The sequence below is a fragment of the Sphaeramia orbicularis genome, chromosome 3 (genome assembly GCF_902148855.1).
Source record: "Sphaeramia orbicularis chromosome 3, fSphaOr1.1, whole genome shotgun sequence".
NCBI lineage: Eukaryota > Metazoa > Chordata > Actinopteri > Kurtiformes > Apogonidae > Sphaeramia > Sphaeramia orbicularis.
This window is the reverse complement of record NC_043959.1, coordinates 60,242,279-60,263,029: the sequence shown is the minus strand read 5'-3', so window position 1 is coordinate 60,263,029 and position 20,751 is coordinate 60,242,279. Positions and strand designations below refer to the sequence as shown.

At 33.7% G+C, this 20,751-nt stretch overlaps 1 protein-coding gene across 1 annotated transcript in view; it reads right to left on the bottom strand.

The window, feature by feature from the left end:
• LOC115417161 (excitatory amino acid transporter 2) overlaps positions 1-19,413 on the bottom strand; it is a 32,966-nt gene extending 13,553 nt beyond the window's left edge. Inside the window, 8 exon segments of the mRNA XM_075353462.1 lie at positions 1,575-1,769; positions 2,397-2,630; positions 3,813-3,939; positions 5,837-5,945; positions 6,038-6,222; positions 6,225-6,287; positions 11,059-11,211; positions 19,274-19,413. Of these exon segments, the coding sequence (XP_075209577.1) occupies positions 1,575-1,769; positions 2,397-2,630; positions 3,813-3,939; positions 5,837-5,945; positions 6,038-6,222; positions 6,225-6,287; positions 11,059-11,211; positions 19,274-19,403 (1,196 nt within the window). The 5' untranslated portion in view covers positions 19,404-19,413.
• Between the last annotated feature and the right edge of the window lie 1,338 nt (positions 19,414-20,751).

The following is a 20,751-nucleotide window of genomic DNA, read 5'->3' as shown; positions in this document are numbered from 1 at the left end:
GTCGTAGCGATAAGCAACATGACCAAATGAAACAGACCATAGCTTCAGATAGAGCTGTCAAGAAGAAAGAAAGAAAGACAGAAAGATGAAGAAAATCCAGTTTGAAAGGTGTGATCCAGAGCTGGTTTAGTTCGTAAGTAAAGTTTATTTAGTTTTAGTTTTGATAGATAAGTACAGAATTGGCGACTCTTCTACTAAAACTTACTGCATTTTCTTTCTACTTATTTTTAAGTTAATTCATTTTAAGGATAAATAGACAAACAAAAAACAAAAACACAAAGAAAAGTTACATGTAAATATTCAAAGTTCAATTTTACTAAATGTTACACAGTCCAATATGGCTGCTGTCCTGTGATGTCACAATATGCAAATTACACCAGTAAATTTACACCCATCATCACCCCCAGTATTTTTGTCATTTAAAGTATGTCTTTATCTCTAACCCAGGGGTGTCAAACATGTGGCCTGGGGGCCAAAACTGGCCCACCAGAGGGTCCAAACTGGCCCGTGGGATGAGTTAGTGAAATACAAAACTTACACTGAAGAAATTCACAATCAAGGATGTTAAAATAATTATAGGTCAATTCAGTCTAAAGTGGGTCAGACCAGTACAATACGTCCATAATAAACTATAAATAATGAAAACCACAAATTTTTCTGTTTTTTTTTATCGCAAAAAAAAAAGGAAAATTACACAAAAAATTGTATATTTACAGACTAGCCTTTTACAAAAAATGTGAAAAATCTGAACAAATATGAACAACCTGAAATGTCTTAAGAGAATTAAGAGTAATTGCACTAATATTCTGTCTGTTATTAAACATTTTGTGTATTTGTAGATCCATCTGTAAGTTGTAACGAACATGTGAAAATGAAAAGCTGAGGCCAAATAATGGCATAAATTGTTAAATTGCACTTTTTTTTTTTTCTTAATAAATTTCATTTTGTTCATGGTTGTTCATGTTTTTCACATTTTTTAAAGGATAGTTTGTAGATTTAAACATTTTGATAAAAATAATTTAACTTTTTTCCACTCTGAAACACAGAAGTTAGACATACACATTTTGGAATTGACATTATTTATCTTCTTATGTCATTATTTTAATGATCCGGCCCACTGCAGGTCATTTTGGGCTGTATGTGGAACTGAACTAATATGAGTTTGACATCCCTGCTCTAACCACTTCCAAGACAAAGATATTTGAAACGTTGATATCAAAATTTAATTTTTTTTTGAAAAAAAAAACACAAAACAAAACAAAAAAACCCCTTGTACCTAAGGATTTAATAATAAAAAAAAAAAGTACATAGAAAATATGATAACACTTTATGACACTATATCGTTTTTCTGTATTCTGTTGTCTTTGTTTCATTGCTTTGGTTAATATCTGTTGTGATCAGTCAGTGGTGGCATTTACTTTTACTTTAACTGCAGTGTTTGACAAAAACAAACACATTTCTTGTTTCAGGCTCGTATAAATTTAACAAGTGCCAGTAAACCGTAGTAATCACTATTTTCTGGATTTATTGCCAATAGTTTACTCCACAGATGCTTTCTGCCGTCCCGCTCTCACCTGACAGTAACAATCTGGCCCCAGTCGAGCTCAATCCCATTCATCTGAGCGATGAAGATGGCAGCCACGGCCTCGTAAAGCGCCGTGCCGTCCATGTTGATGGTGGCGCCCACGGGGAGGACAAAACGCGTAACTCTCTTGTCAATGCCCAGGTTCTCCTCTAAGCACCGGAACGTGACTGGCAAAGTACCAGCACTGTGGCAAAGAAAAACAGGGAGTTGGACTTCATTATGACAGTCACGCACAGCTCACAATGAAGTTCAGTCTGGAAACTTTTCTAAAAACTTGAAGAAATAAAGGACTTTAGAAATTATAGATGACATAGTCTGTTGAGAACTAATTTGACTGGGTCACACTTGATGTTGCAGCACTTTTGAAACTTAATTACATTATTCTTCTCTTCATACTAAAATAAATTCACCCAGAACAGAGTTAATTCAGTCATTGTTAATTTGTTACATGAAATGGGCAAATGTAAGCTAACGCTTTCATGAGTTAATAGAGAATTTAAAAAAAAACTGAGTTGGACTGAGTCTGAGTGGAGAAAAAGTGCAGCTGTTTCTCAGTGGTTGTTTGGTTTGTTTTGTCTCATAATTTAATCAGTGTTTCCCATAGATGGAGGAAAGAACTGAGAACATCTCAGGAGGAGAAAGACTGGATCACACCTAATTAATAAAACATTAAAGTAAAGACAAGATATCCCATAAGGAGGCGAAGGCAGAAGCTAGTCATCTTCACCACATATCGACCCACATCAAAGGAGAATCCGCTTTCACTGAAACATGTGACACACCAGAGAGGAAAAGGTGAAACATGTCCTACCTTGATGCGGTTCCGAGTGCAGTGACCCAAGCCTGGAATATGCCCATGAAGAACGTGAACGGGTTTTGTTTGACTATTACAAAGTATATCAGCGGGAGAAAGATGCCTCCGTGGATAATGAGGCCCACGATCACAGTGATCATGTACATGCCCAGTTGCCGTGCAACCACCTCCAGGTCAGCAATGGAGATGATTTTTCCACAGATGAGGCAGGCAATACCAAGTGGAGAGTACCTGGAGATAAACACATGGAAATACAACATGTGCTACCATGACATAACATAACATAACATAACATAACATAACATAACATAACATAACATAACATAACATAACATAACATAACATAACATAACATAACTTTATTATCTCTACCAGAAGGTATTGTGATCACTTTGCTTTGTGTGTTTGTTTGTGTGTTTGTTTGTGTGTTTGTTTGTTTGTTTGTTTGTTATCAGCTTTAGTGTAAAACTCTTCCACCCATCTTTCCCAAATCTTCCCCACAGATAGGCCTAGGCCCTGGGACCAACCCAGTCCATTTTGGACCAAGTAGGCCAAAGTTCAAGGTCTCTTTGATTAAATCCTCAGCTCAGACGTGTCAGATCAATGGTACAATCCTGCCTTCATCGTCTCAGAAACGTTTTTGGGATGGCTCCATGACCAGTCAGTTCAATTACTGTAATTTCCTGCTCACTGACATCATTTAAAGAGCACAGGCGTAGACGTTCTAACGACCTGTCAGAGGAGATCACAACTGAAAACTATTATATTTGAAATCAGCTTTTAAAACCTACTTTTCATGGTTTGAATTGAAGTTATTATTATTATTATTATTATTATTATTATTATTATTATTATTACATGCGCAGGAATGTCTGTGATGTGTATTATTATTATTATTATTATTATTATTATTATTATTATTACATGTACAGGAATGTCTGTGTGTGTATTATTATTATTATTATTATTATTATTATATTATTATTATATTATTATTATTATTACATGCACAGGAATGTCTGTGATGTGTATTATTATTATTATTATTATTATTATTATTATTATTATTATTATTATTATTATTATTACATGTACAGGAATGTCTGTGATGTGTATTATTATTATTATTTTTATTATTATTATTATTATTATTATTATTTTATTACATGTACAGGAATGTCTGTGATGTGTATTATTATTATTATTTTATTATTATTATTATTATTATTATCATATTATTATTATTACATGTGCAGGAATGTCTGATGTGAACATGTTTGTGATCATTTGGATAAAAGTATTTCCTACAATGCAGCTGAGCTGGAGCTTTTCTTTTCGGCAGAATAACAACACCTGGTCTACTTTGGCACTTGGGCTGAATTTGAAGCGGTGCATGGACTGGACCGTACTTACCACATAATTGCACTAACAAGCCTCATAACAATCTCATTCAGAACATTGAAAAACTCCAACATCAGCTTGGCCTTCTCTCCCATTTTGCCCATGATGACTCCGAAAGCAACAAAGAATCCAATCAGACCTGTAAAAACACAGAGTACAGTGGGTTTCAAGCCACCAGGAATACTAAACTGCCAATACAACAGCAATCTGTCATGGAGAAAATGGGCTTTAATCACTCATTTGAAACAGTGGAGGCAGTTATTTCATGGTGGGAACAGATAAGTTTCAGAAAATATGGAAAAGCCAGAGAAAAACATTAGTCAGCCAAGGCCATTATGTTTCAGACCCTACGTTCAATTGATTTCAATGAAATCTGGTGAAAAACAAGTGGGATCTATGATGATTAAACCTTTTTAATACATGACATGCATTATTTTCTTGTGCCAATGTGTATGTTTTAGCTTTTTTTTTTTTTTTGAAGCTCTGCATTCTCCTTGCCAACATTGAAGATTTGGTAACACTTTATAATAAGTCCACACTATGAAGCATTATTTAAGCACTAATAAATACTGAATTCATCATTTATAAAGCATATTTCTGACATGAATGCTCATTAATATATGGTTTATAAGCACAGTTATAAATGTTTTACTCATCATTAATAAGAACATTTAGATAAGCATTAATAAATACTGAATTCATCATTTATTAAGCATATTTCTGACATGAATACTCATTAATATATGGTGTATAAGCACAATTATAATGGTTTTACTCATCATTAATAATCTACAATGTGCTTAATGATTGTATTTTCATACTTTATAAATTATGGATTTAAAATGTAGTATTACATCACTTACAAACCAGTCATGATGTGCATTTCTGCTCACACATACACTATTCACACATGTACTAATGGTGAGTGAATATGTTAGTGTGTATTTTACACTAACTCACACATTTATTTTCCAGTAGATGTCCTATAAACAGTTCTTAATACAGGAATTCATTCTTTCAGGTAGTTCTAAAGCACTAACTACTCATTAATTCAGTCTATGGTGTGAGCTCATCTAAAGTGTGCACTATCTGTGACATTTAAAACATTTACAAATGAGATTTAAAGGGTGGCAACGCCTAAAAACTCACAAAAGTTTCTGTTTATTGTAACAAAGGAAAGACACAGCACATGGGATTATCAAACAAACTGCATGACTGAATGATTACGATTAGGAATGATGAGTAAAACACTTATAACTGTGCTCATAAACCATATATTAATGAGTATTCATGTCAGAAATATGCTTTATAAATGATGAATTCAGTATTAACCCTTTCATGCACAGTGGTCACTACGGTGGACAGTTCTTCTCCAGCTGTTCTCTTATATATCATGGGTTTTGTTGTTTTAGGTTCCATATCAGCCAACACGTGGACACTGATGCACATGTAACTTTGCTGTTCTTGATAAACCTGATCTACAGTAACATGTTTGAGTGTAAATCAATTGTTATCAGGCTGTAATTATCATTTTTTCTTAACAAAATGTTTTTGTATATTATCTCCATGAAGTGAGTAATACTATATTAGAGTTGTTTAAATAAGAGAAAACATCCGATTAGCAGCATTAAAAGTGTTTATATTTCATAGTTTTCTCTGTATCAGTAAATACATGTTTCTTTGCTTCAAAAATTAAACACATCGTATCCATTTGAGTGAACATTTTTGCAGCTCCATGAAAAATAGGTTCATAAAAAGCTGTCAGTTGCATTTTTTTTTTTCATGCCTAAAGAGGAATAAAAACAGAGGGGGGGGGAAATCATGATTAAGGTTCTCATAATTCCATGCATGAAAGGGTTAATTAATGCTTAACTAATGCTTCATAGTGTGACTGATCATAAAGTGTTCCCAGTACTTTCTATTATGTAGTGCTGTTGCTTCTGTTTCTGTTTATGTAACTGCAGCTGTACTCAAACCTCTTTTTTGTCTTTTGGTTTGGTTTGTGCAGTGGGCGTGTTTTCTCAGATTTCACCTACCCAGGACATTCATCCCACTTTTGAACTGAAGTGACCTCTTGACTGTGAACTGTGGAGGTGCTTTGGTTCTGTTAGTGGGCACCGGTACTTTAGTGGTTACCGTCTGGATCTGCAAAAAAAGAGCCAAACCAAAAGATGGAAGCGCCGTCACATGAATCAGAGCCTGTGGTGGGTTTGGAAAGGCTTCTGTCAGACTCCTACCTGCTGGAAACACGCCTGCACCAAGTTTTCTGGAAACAGATTTCGGATGAGATCGAAGAAAGCGTCCACGCTGGACACGTCATCGTTTTTCTTCCCCTGTCCCAGACCGGCCCTCAGTTTGGGGTTTCCGGGATGGATGAGCAGCACCAGGACCACCCCCAGGACGGCTGCGATCACCGTGGTCGCATGTAGTACACCATGGCTCTGGTGCCCAGACGCCCGCTGGATTTAGCATCTAACCACCAGCCGCCTGATCACATGGACAAATGAGAGAAATGGAATTATTAAAGCGAAGGCCTTAGTGGAGGAACCCAGTGTTAGCAGTAGCAGTCAGTTGTATTCATGCCACTGAACAAAATGGAATTATACATACATACAGTTGGATTTCTATGTTAAAATTCATACCAGACTGTTAATATTGTTCATGAAATATATATACTGTTAATATAATACTGGTCATAGTGTTTCATAAAATATATATATACTGTTAATATTGTTCATGAAATATATATACTGTTAATATAAATACTGTTAATATTGTTCAAAAATATAAATACTGTTAATATTGTTCATGAAATATATATACTGTTAATATAAATACTGTTCATATTGTTCATAAAATATATATACTGTTAATATTGTTCATGAAATATATATATACTGTTAATATAAATACTGTTAATATTGTTCAAAAATATAAATACTGTTAATATTGTTCATGAAATATAAATACTGTTAATATTGTTCATGAAATATATATACTGTTAATATAAATACTGTTAATATTGTTCGTAAAATATATATATACTGTTAATAGTGTTCATGAAATATATATACTGTTAATATAAATACTGTTAATATTGTTCAAAAATATAAATACTGTTAATATTGTTCATGAAATATAAATACTGTTAATATTGTTCATAAAATATATATACTGTTAATATAAATACTGTTAATATTGTGTCTGTTCATATTATATGTCTATTCTGCTTTTAGTTCTATTCTATTTTGCTCTTTGTAAAATATCATATTCTATTTTCTTATCTTTTCACATTTGTAATTGAATATCCACTCTATTCTTATTTTCTGAAATATTGTCTTATTATTATGCACTGACTGGAGTAGCACTCCTAATTTCATTGTACACACAATGATTCTATTCTATTCTATTCTATTCTATTCTATTCTATTCTATTCTATTCTATTCTATTCTATTCTGCGCTCTTGGCTGATTAAAACAGTTTATTTGTATAATTCAGACTCTCCAGGGTGTTCTGATCTCTTCCAGTCAGAACACACTGCAGCCTCTGATTCACACTGGATAATTCTGTGACACCACCAGTTCCATGGCGTTCCCTGACCAGTACAATGTGACTGAGGCGCAGAAACGACAGTTACATCCAGTCTAACGTCTGAATCAGACGGTCACGATGACACGGGATGGAAAATGACCAGCCAACAGACCAATCAATCAATCATAGTCTGATATTTTGAGGCAAAAGACCTTTGATAAAATCAGATCATTCTTTGCTGGTTTTATTTTATTTTGTCAGATGTATTTGTATATTTGTATGGATCATTCTTTCCTGGACCTTATGGTTAAAATCACAATCAGAACGTTTTTTCAGAATTTTTCAGATAAAATACAAAGTGTAAAGTGCAGAGATTTCCAGCTGCAGGCTAAAATAAGAGCACCTCTTTGCCACAACTGCATTTTTATTTTATTTTATTTAATTTGTATTTATTTTATTTTATTTTATTTTATTTGTATTTATTTTATTTATTTAATTGTAATTTTATTTTATTTTTATTGATTTTTTATTTTATTTTATTTTATTTTTATTTTATATTATTTTAGTTTAATTTATTTAATTTAATTTTATCTTATTTTAGTTTTATTTTATTGTAATTTCATTTAATTTAATCTTATGAGGTAAAAAGTAAGTATTCATTCATTACTACTTCAACTTCAACTTTATTTATAGAGCACTAGGAAGTGACACCTAGTCTGTAGTTTTCTCATGACCTACAGAGCATGTGTTTACATCTTTTCATTTAAAAAAAAATCACCAAATCATACTGTTTTTGAAATGCGGTGACTGCATAGAAACATAAGTATCATACACAGTCCTAGTGATGTTATAACTTATATTGCATAAAGATATAAATACAAATAAAACATATATTGTCACCTACATACATCTGGATATGCACTATTAACATATGTACTTTTGTTAAATATATTACCTGTAGTACCTACAAGAAATATGTTTCATCTGCGACAGAACAGGTACCAAGGTTTGAATAGTTTTGGATTTTTCACTATAGTTTATAGTTTATTGATTTTTCAGTTTAGTTTTATTTAGTTTCGACTTTTTTTTTCTAATTCAGTTCACTTTAATTATTTTTTAGAGCAGATTTGATAGTTTTTATTAGTTTTAATTTTTTTCTAAAAACTTAGTTTTAGTTTAGTTTTAAGTTTTTTTTTTATTTTTTATATCTTTTCTCTTCTTCTCTGTCGTCGTATTCAAATCAATCCCAGACAGGACTCTGCTGCTTTAGTCTCCATGTTTCCAGGTAGAGTGGGGACCAGAAGACGACTGGAAACCACAAGTGAACACAAGTGACGGACCCTTAAATATCATATGGTAACAGCAGAGAAAATTGCTCAAGAGAAATAAATTTATTTCGTATCAATCCGACATTGACTAAGACAAAAACGAAGGGAATTTTATCCATAATTTTGATCCGTTTTAGTTAGTTTTGTAAACACACAATACAGTTTCAGTTATCATTTTTTTCTTTTAATTATAGTTTTTATTTATTTCAGTTAACGTAAATGTTTTTACAATTTTAGTTTTCATCATTTTGTGTGTATGTTTGCTGCTGATAACACTGTGAATTTCCCCATTGTGGGATTAATAAAGGAATATCTTATCTTATCTTATCTTATCTTATCTTATCTTCCTATCAAAGCTCTGTCACATGACTTATCTTTCATGGACATTTTCAGCATTTGAAAAACATTTGGAAGCAGTAATTACTAAAGAAATAAATAAACTATTCCAGTGGTTTCCAACCTTTTTGGCTCATGACCCCATTTTAACGTCACAAATTTCTGGCGACCCCAGACATTCCAAATGGAGACATTTTTTTTTAGCTAAAACTAATTTGTTTTTGATCATGTAATAGTTTGCTATTTTATGTTGCAAATAAATGTTAATTTCAGAGGACATTTAGTCTGTATAATGTATATTATTGTGGACAGAGGCAGTAAATCCAGGTGTAGATTACTGCGAAAAGGGAGAATTAGATTTTCTTTGGTCAGGATCTGTCCAGTCAGTCCAGCTTGGACTTACAAGGCTGCAATGAATTACTGAACAATTAAGGAATTTTGAATCAATAAATATATACCGGCCACAATGAACATTTGACAGATAAACAGAACCACAGAGCTTCAGCTTTAGCTTCAGAGTTTGTCATGTCTGTTATGGATTATGATTGTCTCTGTCAACTCAACATATATTTTATGAGTACGTTTTTGTTTTTTGTTTTGTATTTTTATCAGTTACTTGAAATTTCAGGCGACCCCATGTGGGGTCCCGACCCCAAGGTTGAAAAACACTGGGCTAAGGGTTTAACATTAATAAGTACAATTAGCAAGAGGATTTGTCTTAAAGGTATAACTGGTCAGGATCTGTCCAGTCAGTCCAGCTGGGATTTACAAGGAGGACAATTAATACTGAACAAACAAGAACTGAAACTATGAATTATGAAAGAGCTGCAGCATCTGAAACTGACCACAGTGAACATGTGACACAAACAGAACCACAGTGCTGCAGTTTCACAACCACAGTTTGTCATGTCTGTTATGGATTACACTGGGTTACAAAAAAATGTTTTTGCAAGTTGTCTTGGTTTTTTCAACTGAATTCGGACCATTTTGCACCGCTAAATCCAAAAATGACATCTGTTTTTCTCCATCAGGTCAGGTTTTTTTTTGCAAATTTGATTTTGAAAAATTTGATCTTCTCAAAAAATTGATTACATTTTTGTGACTTTATCAGTTGATTTTTTATATAGTTCTCACCCAAAATAGGTTTTAAGAGAAAAAAAAAACATTTGATCACTTGATTCCTGTTAGGTACAATGGTGTATTCAGCGCAGATGTAGCAGAATACGTCAGGCTTATTTTTGCAAGATCTTCTAGTCAAAGCCATTTCATTCACCTGTAATATTAAAAAAACCATTAATCATAAATTGGCAAAAGTAAAATCTTCAGAACTCGTTTATTGCAAGAAATATGAAAGAATTTTGTATCATATGATGTGAAAATGCCCATAAATGTAAGCAAAAATGTTCAAAAGCCAATATGTAGCATAGTTCAGAAAGTTGACCTGATTGAGCAAAATGAATGTGATTTTTGGATTCAGCACCAAAATGATCCTAAATCAGCTCAAAAAAACTGAAACAATACATTTGTTGTTGACCAGTTTTATGATTGTATCTCTCAACTCACCATATATTTTTTATTTGTAAGTTTTTTATTTTTATCAATTACTACAAATTTCAGGTGACCCCATTAGAATTCCAGGCGACCCCATGTGGGGTCCCGACCCCAAGGTTGAAAAACACTGAACTGTTCTGTCAGGAATGTAGCATACATCAGTCTTTTTTCTTTTTTTTTTTTATATTATGCATACATCAGTCTTGTATTGTTGCAGACTTGTGTTTGGATGTTTTCAGTGGAAAATGTGACATATGTGTACCTGTCCAAACTCCAGCAAACAGCAGACAACGTATGCCTCCAGTCTATATTCGAACACATGCTGGATGTTTGTCAGTTTGCCCTCACAGCACCCTCCCTCCCTCCCTCCCTCCCTCCCACTCACTCCTTCCTCCTGTTGCACCACATCTCCCAGGCAGCAACAGGTACGATAACACCGTGCAACCTCATTTCAGGCCAGTTGACAGTGAACGGAGCAGAACATGTGAAGCAGCTCCTGCACCTCACCCACCTGTGACCAGACTGGAAACAACAAGAGGCAGAATAAGCATCTTCAGCATCCTCATTAGGATCTCCCCCGGGAAGGCGATGATCATAATAACATCGGGAGGGAGGGGGGATATGTGCCTGAGCAGCATTCCAGCGATGGAGCCCAGAAATACACCTGAGGAGGAAACAGAAGGACAGTGAAAGCTGTGATTCAAATGAAACGTCCTCACCTCACCTGTGAAACCTGAGTGAACCTGAAATGTGTGAATTCCAGATCATGTGACACCTTAACCCTTTCACGCATAGTGGTCACCACAGTGGACAGCTGTTCAAAGCTGTTCTCTTGTATATTCATGGATTTGGTTGTTTTAGTTCCAGATCAGCTGACACAGTGGACACTTACCCATCATCCCACACACTGACATTCAGACCATTACTGTAACATTCCTGTTCTTGATAAATCTGATCTGCACTAACATGTTTTAGTGTAAAAAAAAAACAAAAACCAACAACTGCTAATTGTTATTAGACTGAAATTAACAGTTTTTGGTTGTTTTTTTTTGTTGCTTTTTTTTTTAACAAAAGTTGTTGTTTTTTTGTATATTATCTCCATGAATTGAGTAATAACTAGTATTAGAGTACGTTAAAATGTGAGAAAACATCAGATTAGCAGCATTAAACATGTTTTTATTTCATTTTTTTCAAATCACTTTCTGATATTGGGTTTTAAACATATGTTTCTTTACTTCAAAAATTAAATGCATGGATATTTTTGGAACTCCTTAGAAAAAAAAAATTCGATCGCATTGTTTTTTTCATGCCTAAGGAGGAATAAAACACCGAAGAAAAAAATCTCAGCTAAGGTTAAACATGTTTTTATTTCAGAGTTTTCACACCGTATATCAGTAAATGCATGTTTTTTTGCTTCTAAAATTAAATGCATGGTGTCCGGGTGAGTGGACATTTTTGTAACTCCATGAAAAATAGGTTCATAAAAAAATTCAGTTGCATTGTTTTTGTTTTTTTGTTTTTTTTTAAATGCACAAAGAGGAATAAGAATTACTCAGGGAAAAAAAGTCTTGCTCAAGGTTCTCATAATTCGTTCATGAAAGGGTTAATGCCATCAGTGCTGTTTTCTCACATTTGAACATGCTCTAATACTAGTTGTTACTCAATTCATGGAGATAATATGCAAAAAAAAACAAAAAAACAACCTTTTTGATTAAGAAAACTGTTAATTATAGTCTAATAACAATTAGCAATTGATTTACACTAAAACATGTTACTGCAGATCAGGTTTTATCTAGAAAAGCAAAGTTCTAGTACTGGTCTGAATGTCAGTGTATTATGGGATGGTGCATAAGTGTCCAGTGTGTCGGCTGATATGGAACTAAAACAACCAAACCCATGAATATACAAGAGAACAGCTGCAGAAGAACTGTCCACCGGAGTGACCAGTATGCATTAAAGGGTTAAAAACACCTGATTTCACGAGGTCACATTCTTGACCTTTAGTATCATATACCACAGGGCTGTCAAACTCATTCTGGTTCAGGGGCCACGTTCAGCCAAATTAGATCTGCAGTGGGCCGCACCAGTCAAATAATAATGTAAGAATATAGAAATAATGTCAACTCCAAACTTTTCTCTATGTTTTAGGGTGAAAAAAGTACAATTACATTATGAAAATGTTAACATCTACAAATTATCCTGTAAAACAATGTGAATAATATGAACAAAGTGGAATTTTAACAATATTATGTGTCAGTTTATCATTTACACATGTGCATTACAACTCACAGATCACAGTCAATCTACAAATACACAAAATATTTCATAACAGGCAGAATATTGCTGAAATTGCACTTTTTAAGACATCTCAGGTTGTTTCTATTTGTTCAGGTTATTCTTTTTTTGAGAAATGATAGTTTGTTTTATCACAGGGTTCTCAAACTCCTGTTCTTTCAGGTTCCACATTCAGCCTGATTTGATCTGCAGTGGGCCAGACCAGTAAAATAAGAACAGAAGAACCTAGAAATAATGACAACTGCAAATTTTTGTCTTTGTTTTAGTGCAAAAAATAACATTAAATTATGAAAATATGTACATGTAAAAACTACCTGAACAAAAAAGACATGAACAACCTGAAAAAAACTGAAATTTTTTCAGAAAAATCAGTGCAATTTTAACAGTCTTCTTCCTCCACTTCTCATTAGTCCATGTTCATCCCAGATCAGATCTACAAAGACACTAAACACTGAGGAACAGGAAGAAAAGAGTTCAAACTGGACTGAATTTAATACAGACATTTCAGGTTGTTCAGATTTATTCAGGTTATTCACATTTTATTGGTACAGGAGAGTTTGGAAATGGAAATATTTTCATAATTTATTATTTTTGCACTAAAACAAAGGGAAAAAAATAAGGATGTCATTATTTATAGGCATAATATGAAATTATTTTTTCACATGAAACCAAAAAGAATATTTGGAGTCATTATTTTTAGATTATTCTGCTATTATTTTACTGGTAAATTCATCGCGCGGGCCGGATTGGAACCTTCAGCGGGCCAGTTTTGGCCCCTGGGACGCATGTCTAACACCTGTGATCTACAACAAGCACATACAGCAGTGGTTTCAGCCTTTTTTGGCTCCTGACTCCATTTTAACATCACACATTTCTGGCGACCCCAGACATTCAAAACAGAGACTTTTTTTTTTTTTTGGCTAAAATTAATTTGTTTTTGATCATGTAATAGTTTCCTATAATTTGTTGCAAATAAACGTTAATTTTACACAACATTTAGGTTATATAATGTAAATTTTTATTAGTACATTTTAATTTTTAAAATTTTTTTTATCAATTACTAGAAATTTCAGGTGATCTCATTTGAATTCCAGGTGACCCCACGTGGTCCATCTACTGTCACTGATCCAACTCCATGGGTTTTACTGGTGAATCCGTGTTGGAGAAGATGACGGTGTTTCCACGGTAACTGCGGAGCCTCTGAACGTCCAAATGGGTCATATCTGATGACCATGAAAAGATGAAGAACTGTATTTTACACCAATTATTTACATGTATTGATGGGATTAGTGGCTGAACAGGTATTAAACAGTTTTCATCAGTAGATGGTTTAGGTTGTTGGTGCTTGTTTGGGTCTTTATGGGTTAACATTTGTCTTTGTTTGTTATTTTTAGCTGTTTATTTCCACAAAGGATTCCCTGAAGTCACGAAACATCATATTTCTTACAGAGTGTGAACAAATTCTGACCTGTTATTAACAAGTTATTTTAATCTGCCCACATGTTAAGGAAGTGTTTGTGCAAGTAAAGAACATTTTAACACATGATAAATAAATTGGCCCTAGACGAACAACTTGTCAACACAAGATAATTATCTGGTTTGTGACACTTTCCAATAAGATGATAATTTATTCACATAAGACACAGTGTGTTTTCACGCTATAGTAACATCTAATTATTTATTCACTTAAGAAAATAACTACAATTGTTAAACTGTTTGAACAATTTAACCATTTATTTGTACGAGATAGTTGTTGTTTTTTTTAAATTTTTATACATCTTTATACTTTTATACTGCTTCAAACTTTGACTTTTTATTTGATTGTATCTTTTATCTTTATCTTATGCTTTCACTCTATCTATCTATCTATCTATCTATCTATCTATCTATCTATCTATCTATCTATCTATCTATCTATCTATCTATCTATCTATCTATCTATCTATCTATCTATCTATCTATCTATCTATCTAAAGTCTGTATCAGTTATCAGACATTAGACATTCACAAAAAGGACCAGATAAACATCCATAAAGACCCAAACAGCCATTTAAAACCAAATCATCTACTGATCTAAAATGTTTAATACCTTCTGAACCCTAAAACCTGTCAATATGTTGAAATAATTGAGCTAAAATACAGTTTATCATCTTTTCATGGTCATCAGATATGACCCATGTGGACGTTCAGAGGCTCCGTAGTTACCATGGAAACACCGTCATCTTCTCCAACACTGATTCTCCAGTCAAACCTATGGAGTTGGATCAATGACAGTGGATGGACACACTGGGTTTATGTTCAGTTTTTGATATTTTTTCTTTGTTTTTGATGTAATAACCCTCAATTTTAATCTGCGTTTTTATAAACATCCACATGATCGGTGAATTAAAAACAGGAAAATACAGATTTTCACAACAAAAAAAAAAGCTAAATACAGAGGTTTATGTTCAGTTAATGACATATTTGACTAAAAAACGGTCACTTTTTCTGACATAATAACCTGTGAAATTAGTCTGAGGTTTAACCACCATCTATATGAATCATGAATTAAATCTAAGAAAATATATGATTTACACTGAAAAATATAAGATACAGAAGATAATATTATAATAAATTGTGATAACTCTTGAGAACAGTTAAACAGAGAGAAAAAAATACTTGTGAACTGACATAAAAGTAGCTCTGGGTCTTCTAGGCTCCTGTCCTGTTTGATGCTTTGTTTACTGGTATGTTTTTCTCTTTATCTTTCTTATTTAAGCCCCTCCTCCAATGATTTTTCTACCCCTAACCACACTGTAAAAAAAATCTGTCATTTAACAGAATTTTCACTGTTTATTTTACAGATTTTTCCTGTATTTTTAAGATACAGGAAAATATCAATGAAATGACAAAAACAGACTGTGATTTTACACGTCAAATGTAAAATAACATGAAAAAACTGTAACTGTGAATAACCATAAAATTTCAATTTTTTAAAAGATTTTTTTTTTTCACAGGAAAATACAGTCAAAATACATTTGCAAATGTATCATACTTTCACAAATATTTATTTTCTATTTATGAGATTAAACTGTTAATTTAAAGTTTAATACTGTAAAAAAAATAATAATAAAATGACATAAAATAAAATTACTGATAATTAACCATGAAAGAAGTATTTGTTCTGTCAGTTGAACCAGACTTGTTTGTTAATTGACAAATATCTTGTGTAATTACAGGAGGTTTCACAACAAAAATGTTGAATAAATGTATTTTTGTGAATGTATAACATGTATAAGCACTGATAAACTGTCCAAATACAGTTTTTATCAGTGGATTGGACAACTGAGTCTCATTGAAAATTAGATAGATAGATAGATAGATAGATAGATAGATAGATAGATAGATAGATAGATAGATAGATAGATAGATAGATAGATAGATAGATAGATAGATAGATAGATAGATAGATAGATAGATAATTGGATTGTTTTAATAGATGTAAATATTCTTTATTAAACATTAAAAAGTCAAAAAAAATATGTAAAATCACATGTAAAGTTAGGGCAAAAAACTGTATTTTAATTATGGAAAATTACTGTATTTTTATGAGATGGTTATTTTCCGTTATCTAACAGTATTTTTTCGGCACCCCTGCTGCCAGAATAATACTGTTGTTTTTTTTTTTACAGGTTTTTTTGTTTTTTGTTTTTTTTTTACAGTGCAAGATTATTCTGTGGCTTAATTAAAAACGCTGGACTTCATGTGACATCTGCAAATTATATTCTAAGGGTTTCCTCTGTGTTAAACCATGATAAGATCTTGAGTGTCAAGATGTGATGAGTTATGAGTGAAACAATCCCAGGATCTCCCCCTGGGGTCCACACACTTACATTATTGATTCCTCTGAGATTCAATTTATTTTTTTTACTTTATAAAAGTCATGTTGGACTGCACAGTGGCTCAGTGAGTATGTTTACATCCACACTCAGATTCCACTAATGTTCACAATTTGACAATATTCTGCATTTTACAGACATGTGAGATACACTGACATTATTCTACTTTCATGAAGGTTTTTCAAACATGTATACAGAGCATTCAGAAATGGAATCTGCTCTGGTCAAGATAGATACTCATGGAGAAAATACAAAAAATCTGACTTTTTCAAGATGGTATTTGAAGGAACTTAAAGGAAAGCTGAGTTCACGGAACATCTAATGCGGAAATCATTGAAAAACACTAAAAATTTGAACATGTAGAGGAATATTCATTTTCACTGGCCATGAAAACAGCTTATTCAGAATATGTTTAACCCATAAAGACCCGGGGGTACTTCTGTGGCAGCTCCCAGATGAATTTATCTGTATTTAACCTTTCTTAAGCAATTTATGACCATTTTATATTATAAAAGGGAAGTGGACTCTAGTTGTGTGTATGTGTGTGTGTCTCAGGCATCACACAAAACCCGTACAGAGCTGACTGCTGCAGTTCGATAGACTGATGCATTTATGATCAAGGAAGAGACTAAAGGAAACAGCAAGCTGATAGGACCAAGAGTTTGGGAGATATGAGTAATTTTGGAATACAATAGCAGTACAATCAAGTTGTGTTGCCCATGGCTGTTGACGGGAAGTGCAGTACCACACTGCATGCTGGGAAATGAGGTTAAAAACAGGAATGACACATTTACTAACTTCAGTCCCTAGATTTCGGTATTGATATATTAATTCCACGCATTTGTGTCTTCTGGCTTAGACTACTGGAACGGCCTGTTCACATATTTAAACAGAAGGAGCTGAGTGGTCTACAGTTTGTCCAGAACTCTGCTGAAGGTTTCTGAGCCGCACACACAGGAGAACCCACATCACTCCCATTCTTAAACCACTCCGCCGGCTCCTGTTTTATATCGTTTTCATTTTAAAATTCTGCCGCTAACTTTCTGGGCTCTCCATGGCCAGGCCCCCGCATACACTACTTCCCTGATCCAGCCCTACAGCCGGACTCGTAGCCTGAGGTCTTCAGGGCAGAACCTGCTGATGGTTCCACACACCTGTTTGAGCACACGGGCTGACAGGTCTGTTAAAGCTGGAGCACCTCGTCTGTGGAATGAGCTGCCTCTACACCTACGCTCCATGGACTCTGGACAGAGTTTGAAAAACACCTCCAAACACTCCTGTTCTAACAGGCTTTGGAATTTCCCAGCTGACTGAGGGCCACCTCAAACTGACTGCACTTTATGTATTCATCATGTTTTAATCGTATTTTAATTGTATTCTATTGTGTTTTAATTGTATTTTATTTGCACTGTTTATCTGTACTTTGCAATGTAAAGCACTTTGTGACTCTGTCTGTGAAAAGTGCTCTATAAATATCATTTACTTACTTATTTAATTGTCACTTAGATGTCGCTTTGAATAGAGTTTTTATTCATCACTTCAGATCTGCACTGTTCCTTTTAAGCCAAAAGTTTTTATCTGTTTAATCTGCTTGTCTCTTTTATCTGTTTTACCTATTTATCTGATTTTTGTTTGTTTGTTTGTTTGTTTGTTTGTTTTTCTCATGCCTTCTGCTGTAATGCTTTTAATGTTTAATGTAAAGCACTTTGAATTGTCTTGTACATGAAATGTGCTATAGAAATAAAGCTGCCTTGCCTTGCCAACATTTTAAAGAATAATTTACCAAACAATTTTTATCTGTATCTCTTCCCAAAAGTCAGCCCTCCCCAGCATAAAAACTACCTCATCTATAACCAGGGTTCCCCATGGGTCAGCGCACTAGTTCATTATAATATTACCGTCTGTAATTCAGCCTTTTTCTGGGAAAATATGATATTTTCCTATATCTAATTCACTGATCAGGTAGATGTTCATTAAAGCTCCTATTAAAGTTGATTTTTATAATATCAAAAACTGAGAAAATTGAAGAAAAAGTAACTTTGACAACAAATATATCAATAATTGAACATAAACCGTGTGTCCATCCACTGTCACTGATCCAACTCCATGGGTTTTACTGGTGAATCAATGTTGTAGAAGATGACGGTGTTTCCACGGTAACTACGAAGCCTCTTAATGTTCAAATGGGTCACATTTGATGACCATGAAAAGATGAAGAACTGTATTTTACACTGATTGTCTGACATGTATTGACAGGATTAGTGGGTCAGTGGGGATTAAACAGTCGATGCTTTTGGGTCTTTAAGGGTTAATGCATGAAATACATGAAATATTTCAACATATTAACAGGTTTAGTGGTTCATAAGTTAATAAACATGGTGGATCAGTATCATGTTGGTCACCGGTACCTGTTTGGGTCTTTAAGGGTTACCATGACATAACTGAATAAACTTGAGTTTAAATGGGATTTTATTTTTAATCATATAGAAGATGAACCAAAACAGAAAACAGATGGAACGTTTTCAAAGGAGTGAGAGTGGAGGAAGAGTTTACCGAGGATTGTGAGAGTGAGGACCATGTTCTTCATGATTTTATCACACAGAGAGCCGCATGCGCTCTCGCTGCTGTCCACGATGGGCTCCAGATGACTCTCGTCCATCCTGACCTCCACTTGCTTTTGCATCTTGTTGGCACTGAAAGTAAAAACAGAAGATGATTATTAGGCAGCTATCAGCTGGCACAAAAATGAAACAGGAATTCATTGCTGTATCATAATCTTTTGAAGCCACAGATTTCATTAGTGATCCAAATAAAGGCAGAGGACTGTGTGTGCCCTATGGGTGTTCTGCTGTAATGGAGTATGAAGCAGGTGGAGCTGAAGGCCCACACCAACCACAGGTCAACAGCAAGGGTGTTATCGTTAACGAAAACTAACGACATGACGAAAACTAGAATTCAAAAAACATTTTCGTTAACTGAAATAAATAAAAACTATAATTAAAAGAAAAAAAAAACATAACTAACTGAAACTGTATTGTGTGTTTACAAAACTCACTAAAACGGATAAAAATTATGGATAAAATTCACTTTGTTTTCATCTTTGTCAACGTCAGATTGATACTAAATCGATTTATTTCCCTCGAGCAATTTTAGCTAGCGGCACCGTACGGTACTTCATGGTCTGTCACTTCTCGTCACTTGTTTAAAGTCGTCTTCTGGTCCCCACTCTACCTGGAAACATGGAGACTAAAGTTTGGAGAAAGCAGCAGAGTCCTGTCTGGGATTGATTTGAATACGACCACAGAGAAGAAGAGAAAAGAGACCACTGAACTACGACTAAACTAAAACTAAGCATTTAGAAAAAAATTAAAACTAATAAAAACTAGCAAACCTGCTCTAAAAATGAATTAAAATGAACTGAATTAGAGAAAAAAAAAGTCAAAACTAAATAAAACTAAACTATAATGGAAAATCCAAAACTATTAGAACCTTGGTAGGTGGTGAAGTCCACAGTGAATAACAGATTCAGAATAGTCAGTGTTATGCAGAGCTACAGACTAGGCAGGACATTCAGGTAACACTAAATATTAAAGCTAGGTTAAAAAATACAACAGGAAAATTATGAAGATTATTTTGTGTCTGTATTATGCAAGCAAAAGGAAAAAAGGCAAACAAAAAATACAGTTAAAAAAAAAAAAAAATCAAGATTTGAAAACAAAAATGAAGGTTTCAAAATTTTTAAGCCAAACAAAATCGACTGTTTTCTCATTTTCTTTCATTTCAGATCTGAAACTTCTGTTTGCAGGACAAAATGTTTGGTCATTTTCAAAGTTTTGGTTGTCAGTCTAAAGTGGGCTGGACCAACAGGCACCAGCTACACTGTCAATCCAAAGCAAGCTGCCAATAGAAATCCACCCCTGCTCGTCTAGATCCCGCCCATCATGTTCACTTGAACTTACAAACAAAACTTTTTGATTTGCAAAAGATTTAGAGGTGCAAAACCTTTGGACTGGCAACCAAAACTTTTAATA